The sequence below is a fragment of the Macrobrachium nipponense genome, chromosome 3 (genome assembly GCF_015104395.2).
Source record: "Macrobrachium nipponense isolate FS-2020 chromosome 3, ASM1510439v2, whole genome shotgun sequence".
NCBI classification, from domain to species: domain Eukaryota; kingdom Metazoa; phylum Arthropoda; class Malacostraca; order Decapoda; family Palaemonidae; genus Macrobrachium; species Macrobrachium nipponense.
In genome coordinates this window covers 26,588,369-26,599,049 of record NC_087202.1, presented here as the reverse complement: position 1 = coordinate 26,599,049, position 10,681 = coordinate 26,588,369, and the positions used below count along the sequence as shown (strand labels likewise).

Genomic DNA, 10,681 nt, shown 5'->3' with positions numbered 1-10,681 from the left:
TTAGGATCTATTTATACTTAGAAAAGTGAGCTACAGGAACTTTTCACCAGCAGACACAGGTCGAACCCAGAAATGAGGTTTTGGAAGCCACTAACAAATCTATGAAGAGGAAAAATGTGTTATTTGCTTTCAAATACATATTACATCTGAGAGAAAAATTGAAAATAATCCATCATTTTTTGTATGCTTAGGTTCCCTAAAATAATTAGGAATTTTCTAAAATGTCTCTATAACCTGCAAGAGGAAAGTAAAAATACAAAAGGCAGTAAAAAACTATATTTAACTAAATATACATAGCATTAAGTATCCCCCATACTGTATCTATGTTTCAATTGTTAATACCCATTCAGTATAACAAAATATTGTACTTTGAATATTGGCAAATAAACTAAGAAATTAGTACTTAGAAAAAGTAAAAGATATTGTTACGAGTAATATATCATGTATCACCACCTTTCAACAATAAGGTGATGCTTAATATATTACTTTTTAACAAAAAAGATAGACTATACTTAGAAAAGCTTTGTTTTGAATCAATATCACAGTTTCCTATGACACTACTATTTTACCTTTTAGTATAATGCAAAATATTTCTGGAAGCCTACAACAACTGTTACAATGCTGCATAGAATATTACCAGTAACTTTGCTTGTGTATATCTAAGGTAATAAATACAAAGAATATGTGCAATACTAAAAAAATACAATTTACAGTACGTACATATAGTATATATTTTTAAGTAATGAGATGGAAATGTTTTCATTACAATAAAAAGAGAATGCAAAGTGTGGGCCTGAAACTTACCTCTAGAATGACAAGAAATTATCTAATACAAATAGTATAGACTTAGGATCTAAAGTGTTGACTATTACGCTTTTACATCTTAATATTAAAGGTGATGTGAACATCCTGAAAATAAAAAAAATATAAAAATAACTTACTTTTTCTGTATAATACATACAGTATGCTGATTCATCTAAGAAAACAATACTTACTTCGTTTAACAGGGATAGCCTGAAGAATTAGAATAAAATGCCTGAATATATTAAAATTAAATTAAAATCTGTACAAAAGCATATGCTTTCGTACTGGAGCAATTCTTTTTGCAGGATGGACCACAATATCACTACAAAAATACATATAACAGAATTTACTAAATCCCTCACTACATGGTTCATTGTGTAAGTATGATCTGTCATTGTTTTGTTATCATTAGATAATTGACTCAGACCACTAAAAATATGGAAGTAGTTTGTAGTTTAGAAATTAATAGTTATCATGCTACAAAAGAATTAGGCTTTAATGACATTTTGCATAATGATGAAATGCAATAAATACATTTACTATTTGATTTTAATGAAGAAAATCAATATAAAATGAATAAACATCCAGCTATATTCTATGGACAACTTGAAGCTTTGTTACTAAAATATAATCTCCAGCAGTCAATAAGAACTTATGATAACCAAGTTAAAGTTTTGAAGGCTACAACACTAAGGTCACTCTTTTGTGATAAAAAGTTTTTTTTAACATAACAGTGCCCTCCAAGTACTGTAAATGGCCTTCAAGCCCTCCTTTAAGGGAAACATCTTAAGTCATTTTATAGCCCAACACATTTATTTCTTTTATGAAAATCATCTTCAGCATTTTCTTCATTTTCTTTTAATATAAACTAAGTCAGGAGGCAGAAATCCAATAACTAACATACTACTGTACTAGAGAGCAAAATTTAACATATCTCTGATATTTATTTGTCAAAATCACAAGAGAATATTAATAATATTACAAAATTGTTTCTAATCAACAACTAAACATGAACTATCCCTTAAGAAACAATTACTCATAAAGTAATGAGAAAAGAATCCTGCTAAATATCTTTCAAATGATAGTGCACTTTCTTTGTACAGTATTAAGGGATTTCTAAAAATTGCACCACAACTGCTACCATTCACCTTAGAATGAAAACATAAGCTGCTCAACCAAACCTATTATGGCTTATCCACACGGATGAAAGATTTATTAAATCACTATTAAATGGTGTGTAAACCTTTATGGCACACATCCAAATGTGGACAGGAAAATTAAAAAGTAGATTATGTAAATCTATATCCTGTGTCAAATACCTTTTAAAAAATGACTTTTCAACAATATTAGGCTATGTTTCAAACTAGGTAATATAAAATTGTACTACAGTAAACAAATAACCCCAAATATGTTTAAGCAATAAACATACAATTTCAGTACACAACAGAAGTGCTAAACAGCAATAACTGAGGAGGATTTCCATTTTCAATCTAATACAATGAAAGTTACTAGAAATCTCTAAAAGGATTTCTTTTCAGATTTTATCCTTGCAGAGAAGTACCATCTACAGGGAGCCTTCCATCAACAGGGAGCCTTGAGTTGCATATTGTAAATGGTAAAAAAGGTTCTTTACAGCATTCTTTAGGCAACAATTGCATCATTTCATACCTTTACCTGTTCCCTTTGGTTCTCCTCCCTATAAGCTGTCAAATTACTTTGGCTTTGTCTTGCTCCAAAGAGTATCTAGAAATGTGACTCAGTGGTCTTGTACTAATAATAATAATGATAAAATATGACCTTTTTCTTGTGAGTAAGTCTTGGTAAATTGTTAAAATGTACACTTAAAATCTTCAAACTTTGTGTGCACAGTAATTTACACAATGAACCAAGACTTACACTAAAGAACAGGGTTTTGTTTCATCTTCATCTCTAAGGAATGTGATTGTTCTTAATTGTCTTCAATGATGATGATGATGATGATGATGATGATGATGACAATGATAATAACTCGGAAGAGCCTCTTTTGACTAAACTTCATTAAACAGAATGACTATCTGAATACCATTGAGCTTGTATAGCAGTGTCTGAATCTCTTAAATGAATGTCTGTAGCAGCATGTAAATTATAAAACAGCTGACCAAAGTTCATATATTCTGTGATGTTTCAGTATTAATTTATACCATTTACCAGGGATACAATTATGGCATACTTCTATCCATGAGCAGGCTTAGAGAAATTCTAGCTGATTTTTAATTGGCTACAAAAACCAAGGGGGTCCTCCTACTGGCTAGGAGTGGAGTGATTCATCCAGAAGAGTCTGACAAAGGCTCTGATTGGTTGACACTAGGTCCCAGGAGTTCTGATCTTAGGGCATGTTTCCTGAAGTTGTGGGTGACAGAAGGGTTACCTCAGGGGTGCACTATGCTGTTCTCCCGAAGGTGGTAGGGAGATGGATTTCCTGGGTCACGTTCAACAATGGTTTCCATCGGGTTATGGTGAGGGCCTCCTAATATCAGATATGGCAATGGACATCGTTGCAGTCCAAGATTTTTGTACTCCTAACAATCTTCTGGCAAAGGGAGTCACTGCTGTGATCCCTATGTAGTGCTGATATACCACCCCTTCATGGATGAACAGCAATCCTCTGGGAAAGGTGAGTTGTAGTCATACCAATGTACTAACAGTAGCATCCATTGTTAGGCCAAAATATTTGGTAAATCCTTCCTCTCCTCATCATAGGATCATTGCTAATAATGGGGCTGTTCCTTGTGAAGTACTGGGCAGTCTTCCGATCAGTGGGTTTTACACAGGCACTAGTGATGTTCTTCATGGCTGCCTTGTCTTCTTATGTATATTGAGTTTCTTGTAGCCCATGTAGAACAGTCTAATGGTCGTCTCATTCTCAGTAGGGAGGGTGCTGTTCTCCTGAAGACACCACCTGCCCATGGCATTTCTTCTCCCCCCTGGAAGCCCAGGGAAAGAGAACATACTTGTTATCCACCAGGCCTCGGGTGACATGTTTGTGTCAGAAGTGGTATTCCAAAAAGAACAGGTAGAAGGCATGATGATTGTAAGCATTCAAGACTGAGGATTCTCATATATCCAGCCATTCTGTTTAATAATAATAATAAACATAAGACAACTGAAATCTTTATATGTCCTTAGGAAACCTGATATACTAGCTACATGCTGATGAGAAAAAATAATGAGAAGAATTGAGAAGATTCTATATAAATTGAATTTTATTGAAACGGCTATAACATTCAATGCTACTGTCCTCAGTGAAGGCCTCCTCCCCAATAAAAATAATAATCATAATAATAATAACTTACTTTCATTCCTAAGAACAATGAACTGATTACTAACTGCATGAAATCTTTTGTCCTCAACAACATCTATATATTGCTTTAATCTTGAGATAAGTAATTTGAAACATTATAAGATAACTTATTTCTCTACTTCCATTTCAGTCCTTATGGTGGTGACTAAGTTGTAGGTATACCATGAACATTAAATGTTCAATGGAGCCATTCATTTACATGGAAACAACGCTTGACTGTATTAATCACCCTGGCGATTATTTGCAATTCCTTCCAGCATTATGAGGAATTTGTAAAGCATTACATAAAGAACTTAGAGCCTTATTATTAAAAATTAGTTTACTGAGATCACCGTCACATTACTAATCTCTCCATGATGAAAGTAAAGGCAGACAGCAATGCGGCTTGGGCCAAGGGATCTTAGCACTCCCTACGGTGCAACACAAGCCACATCCTAAATAGAAACTCCCTGCCAAGTAATAGTACTATTTATAAAAAGGTAAAGCACTTAGTTTTCATTATACCCAATTAAATTCCATACTATATGTGAAGCCATCTTATATGAAAAGGAGCAAGACAATTCTAAAAAATTAAAAATGGCTGTTAACTTTGAAGAAAATAAAAAAAAGCATTTTTAAGATACCTTTTGCATGTTAACATTGAGCTCTAATCCTACCAGACAAACAATTAATGACATAAGTGTTTATTATAAATTGAAAAAAGATGAAATATTGCATAAGCATAGAGTAATAGTTTATCTTTGAAGGTGGTACAATTGTCAAATTATTAGACTGCTGGAAAAAGGTAGTATCTGATACTTGGAAGTTATGATGAAATTTGATGAAACATGAACATTGGTGCTCACCATGATCATCACTTTCACCACAAACTCATTTCATAGATGGGACTAGATTTCATAAAGCAGTTGCTCTCTTTTGAGTTTTAAGATTAATACTGTACTACTAATCTTCTTCATAAAGGCAAGAGGACAACTGGAACAAAGTACAGCTACTGGAAAGATGTTTTGTATGTCAAACCAACTTATAATGAAACAAAATTATTTTTAACTGAGAAAAGAGAACAAAACATGATGTTCTCAGCAATTAAGATACACTCAATATTAAATAAAAGTGTAAAACTATGTATAAAAATCTAGCTTCAAAGATCCCACATTTCAAGAAACCTACATGAATGTGTGAACAACAGTGTGAAATGAAGTAAGCTAAACCAACAAAATATAGTGATGCCTTCACATAATATTACAATGCATGAATAATTCACTGAGTCACATCTGATACTGCATATCAAACATCATAGACACTACTCATCATCAGATATGCAAGCCATGGACGGAAAATATATAAAGCACTTCCTTACTTCAGGTACACTACAAGGAATAATGTTTAATGACTTTGGCTAATAAATGGATAAAATTTATAAAAAAATAAACATACTGTATATGCAACATGTTTTATACACTTTCTATGCAATGTTCATTTGTCTGTACCAATAAAGTAAAATTAATATATGTCTCACAGTCAGTTTATAGAAATAAAATAAAAAGTGCTCATAACATTTCTAAATAACCCCACCCATCATGGACAAAGTGTGCAAGACATACAGTCACCCCCCGTATTTGCACACTCACTATTTGTCGATTTTTCATAAATATTCACTAATTAGTGTATTTTGACATTACATATTCTTATGACTAAGTACATTTTAATGATACAAAAATCATTTACTAATTTTCAAATATTAATATTGATTAATAATTGTGTTAAGTTTAATAAGATTAAATGATATTAAATAAAAATAATAATTCTCTCTGTCTGTCTCTCTCTAACTGAGGTGTATGTTTTTGGTGTATGATAAATAAATGATTTACTAACTTTCAAATAATATTAATGTAAACAGCAATATTATCAATTCATTAAAGAAAATACTACAGTGAATTAGTAAGATTTTAGTTTATAAATAAAAAAATTATGTAAGAATGAAGGAAAAACAAGTCTTTTAGCATAAAGACTTGGAGAGAGGGATGAGGGTGGAGCTGTCACAAATGTCAAGAAACCTGACAGCAAGGGTAGGGAAGTGTTGTGATCTTAGTGAGTCTATTAGTAATTGCTGCCATCTTGAGGTCAAAGGTTATACGTACTGAAAAATCTCTTTCTCAGGGAAACTCTCTCTTTAACCAATGGTATTAACACATATTTATCTGTTGATAAATATTCACTAATTACTAGTGTATTTTGAAGTTATTTTCATGACTAAATACATTTTTAAGGTACAAAAAAAGATTTAATAATTTTCAAATATTAATATTGATTAATACTGTATTAACTTTAATAAGATTAAATTATATTAAATAATAATAATAATTCTCTCTCTCTCTCTTTCTTTGTTTTGTATGATAAATAAATTATTTCCTAATACATAATAACTACTAATTTTCAAATATTATTAAGACTAAATAATAATAATAATAATAATAATAATAATAATAATAATAATAATAATAATAATAATACAATATTTCTATTGTAAGTTATTTAAAAAGAATTAAAGAACAGAATTTTCCCAGTCTTTTGTCTTTTAAGTTGTGAGGTAGGGGGAAGGCATTCCTCTCTCTCTCTCTCTCTCTCTCTCTCTCTCTCTCTCTCTCTCTCTCTGGAAGAGATTTACTAAAGGCAGAGGGGAAAAAGTGTAGCCAATTAAGGTTCATTTCAATCTTTTGATATCATAAGGAGTCATTCTCTCTCTCTCTCTCTCTCTCTCTTTCATATGTATTCTCTATATCTGAAATAATTCATATATAATTTCATTCTTGATGGTCAAATATGTCTTCGTTCTCTCTCTCTCTCTCTCTCTCTCTCTCTCTCTCTCTCTCTCTCTCTCTCTCTCTCTCATATGTATTCTCTGTCTCTGAAATAATTCATAAATGATTTCATTTTTGATGATCAAATATATGTTCTCTCTCTCTCTCTCTCTCTCTCTCTCTCTCTCTCTCTCTCTCTCTCTCTCTCTCTCTCTCTGTATTACTGGGTGCATGTATATATTTCTAATGGTAAAATGTTTAAGATAATTTTGAAATTATATTAATTATATCATGTCAAAGATTAATACAGTCATAGAATAGTAATTTAAGGTATATTTGATGTAGGATGATACTTTAAGTATACATTTGGTATTTGAACTTTCAAGATATGCGTTATAAGCATTTTTGGAGGGGTTCTAAGTATTTGTGAATTCTAGCTATACTACACGGGGGGAGTCTGGTATGTATCCCCCACGAACACAGGGGGTTCACTGTACTAGTTCATATTACAGTAAACTGATGATGGTGCAAATTTGCTAATTAGTACTAGGTACAAGACTATAACTACTTCGCTTTCAAGACTATGAGAAACTACACATTTTTTCAGAGGAAAAAAATGTAATGATAAGCAAAGATTAAAGGCACATATAAGCTAGCTCCTTCTCCTATGTAGCCTAAAACAATGCACAATTTGACACATTAAGCACACACAGTTTTCTTATATGCAAGACTTGTACAGTCACTGGGTTGCTTGATACCTACTGAACTCAAAAACAAATTCTGTGCTGTGAGTTGCTTCAAGAATTAACCTGAATGTAGTATCTGAGTTACTCAAAAACAAATTCTGAACTCTAGAGCTGCTTCTAGAATTAACTTGAACGATGCTATTTGAGCTACTGACATAACTGTAAAAACTCTCTTTTTTTTTAGCCAAGATAAAAGTATAACCTCATTTTCATGGAATACTACTACAAATTAGTTTTCCTATACAATGAAGTATATACACAATTAAATTTTTGTGTTTTGCTTATAAGATATCCCACTGAAACTTCTAAATGTCCAGGATTTTTTTTATGTCAAACTGAAGTATGAGGTTGTGGACCCATTTAAAAGGTGGGAGAGCAAAATAAGGGTGAGGACAATGTAAGCACAGAGAAAGAAAGGAAAACGTGCTGTTAAGGTAGTCATGTGGCTGCTGTGTGGCAGGTGTGAGGGTGAACTCAGTACTGTTCAGGATTGCAAAACAATCACTGTGCCTGTGATCATCAATGACCATTAAGTAGTATAAGAATGGAAAAGAAAAGATAGTGGAGAACCGTGTGGTAGAAGAACAGTTCTTAGAAGAGGTACCATATTTCTGTTATCTTTAGGACAGATTGGACTGTGAAGCAGAGATAAAGAGGGTAGTAAGAAAAATATATAACTTCAACTAAGAAGAAATGGAAAGAGAGGGCTAGGCTGAATATAAATGAAAATATCCAGTTATAAGAGACAGCCGGGAATTCTGAAAAGGTGTGGCTACATAATACTGATATTTATAGCCAGACTGCAGTGGGAAGATTGTGTTATGAATGAAGATGACAGAAAACAAATTGAGATCTCATATTCTGAACTGGTTGGGGCATATAAGAGAGAGGGGATAAAGGGCTAGTCAGAAAAGCTGTAGGTATGGGAAGTAGGTGGACGGAGTATAGTAGGAAGGCTCAGGAAATCATGGATCAAGGAAACAGATGAACACCTAGATCTGAAGGGAATCCAGGAAGTGTGCACACATGAAAGAAACATGTGTGAGACAACTCACTGACTTCTAATCCCAAAAATGAAAAGCTAACATAATATTGTTTATTATGACAAATGTATGAACCAGAATTTTTTTTCTATAACAAATACAGTAATGTACTTCCAACTTTCCAAATTTTGCCTAAACCCATTATTTTTCAATTTAGACAGCCCTTTTCCACAAAATGTTTTGTTGTGATATTACCTATCAGGGATATGAATTCCTCTTTTTCCAAAGACAACAAAAAGGAACCTTCCCAGCTGGAAGATTTTTCATCCCAAAACAACATAATTATGTTAAGTACCACAGTGCATATTATTATATAAAATATGAAAGGTCCTCTAGTCCTAATAAAGGAAAATTCTGACTAGTGTAAGTTTAATGTGGTTGCACTGACCTCCACCAATGATTAACACAATTTTTATGATTTCTGTTCCTTTGGATCAACCGCAGCATTCACACACATTCAAATATGAACAATAAATGATTGTACTTCATAAAATTAATAATCAGTTTCCTCATCTCGTTTTTTAACTCTGACACTTTTAATTCCTATTATTATTTCTATAAAATGTGAAGCAAAATTAGCGCTCGACAGCATTTTACTCACCATCAACATACCTCAACTGGATTTCATTGAAGGAGAGAACATTTATGAGCGTTTTATGATCGAGACCTTTACAAAAAGAGCAGACTTAATCAAAATCAAGACCTTCATCCTCCTCTTTGTCAACAAATGTTTTAATGATGTCTTCGTTTCCTGCTTCCCAACTATCCTGATCCTTGTCACTATCAACACCATTTTTTGATTCAGTTTTATTACCTTTGGCTTTACTATCCATGTTGTTAGCCTGAATTACTGCTAAACTTTCTTCATCTTCTTTAAGAAGTTCTCTTGGCAGTATGGGCTGATGGGAGCTAGATGAAACTGATTTACCACTTTGACAAGACTTCTGACTTTCTGAGAGATCCCGAGAAAGCCCATTAGTTTCAGAAGATTGTCCTGAAGATGAGGCAGACACTAAAGTCTTGGATGACGAGTGTGATTCCACTTCCCCATTTTCAGAGGAACTATCAAAACTTTCAACATACAAGCCTTTGCCACTGCCATGCAAAGGCAAGTCAGCATCTTCAGGTGTAGTTGTAACTGAGGAGGGAACACTTGGAGAAAAAACTGCTGAACATTCCAAATCCTTTTGAAGACTAGAAACAAGAGCTTTGTACTGGCGATACTTGGCTTCTGATAGCTGTTGCTGTTGAAGGGATAAGATATTTCTTGCTTCACTTACAGCCATAGCACTATTACTAAACATCGAGGTACTCTGAAGGTTTCCCTGTGTTATTTGATCAGATACTCTGAAAGTACCTGGATCCCTTAAGTTTCCTTCAGACATGTGAATTATACCAGAACTTCCTGCTTTTTGTGAGGAAAATGCATTTAATGAAGATCCACCATTGCAACCTACCATGCCAGACATGCTCAACTTTTTCACTGGCGTACTTGGGTAAGATTGACTGTCATCCAAAATAGAGAGCTCAGAGAGGCAAGATTTTTTCATATATTTGATAGGTGAGTTTGAAGAACTTGAACACAGCTTAATACCCTCTTTGGATGTTTCTTGCATGGTTACTTTTGATGATTTATCTTCGGGAGAATTTTCACTTTCATTTGAATCATCTAATGTAGTGAAACCAAGATTTGAGGTTCTAGGGAGATTAGCAGTTTTCCATGTATGCAGACAAAGCTTTCTCAGTTGTGTTTGTAACCACCTGCAATGAAAAAGACTTTTATCAACTAAAAAATAATTATATTATGTTGTACACACCTACAAAATTAATCAGCGTTTATGATCAATGATATACTATATCCCTTAAAATACTTGCAGGTAACTACACAAAAAAACTCTAAAAGAAGAATTAAGAATCTGTGGAGTAAAAATTGGAGCAATACAAAGTTAA

The 10,681-nt window shown here is 33.0% G+C and overlaps 1 protein-coding gene across 1 annotated transcript in view; it reads right to left on the bottom strand.

Annotated features, from left to right (window-relative positions):
* Positions 1–267: 267 nt before the first annotated feature.
* The window catches only part of LOC135221665 (golgin subfamily B member 1-like), a gene marked incomplete in the record, with an annotated part of 242,075 nt that continues 231,661 nt past the window's right edge, over positions 268–10,681 (bottom strand). Inside the window, 1 exon segment of the mRNA XM_064259372.1 lies at positions 268–10,492. Coding sequence (XP_064115442.1) covers positions 9,418–10,492 — 1,075 coding nt within the window.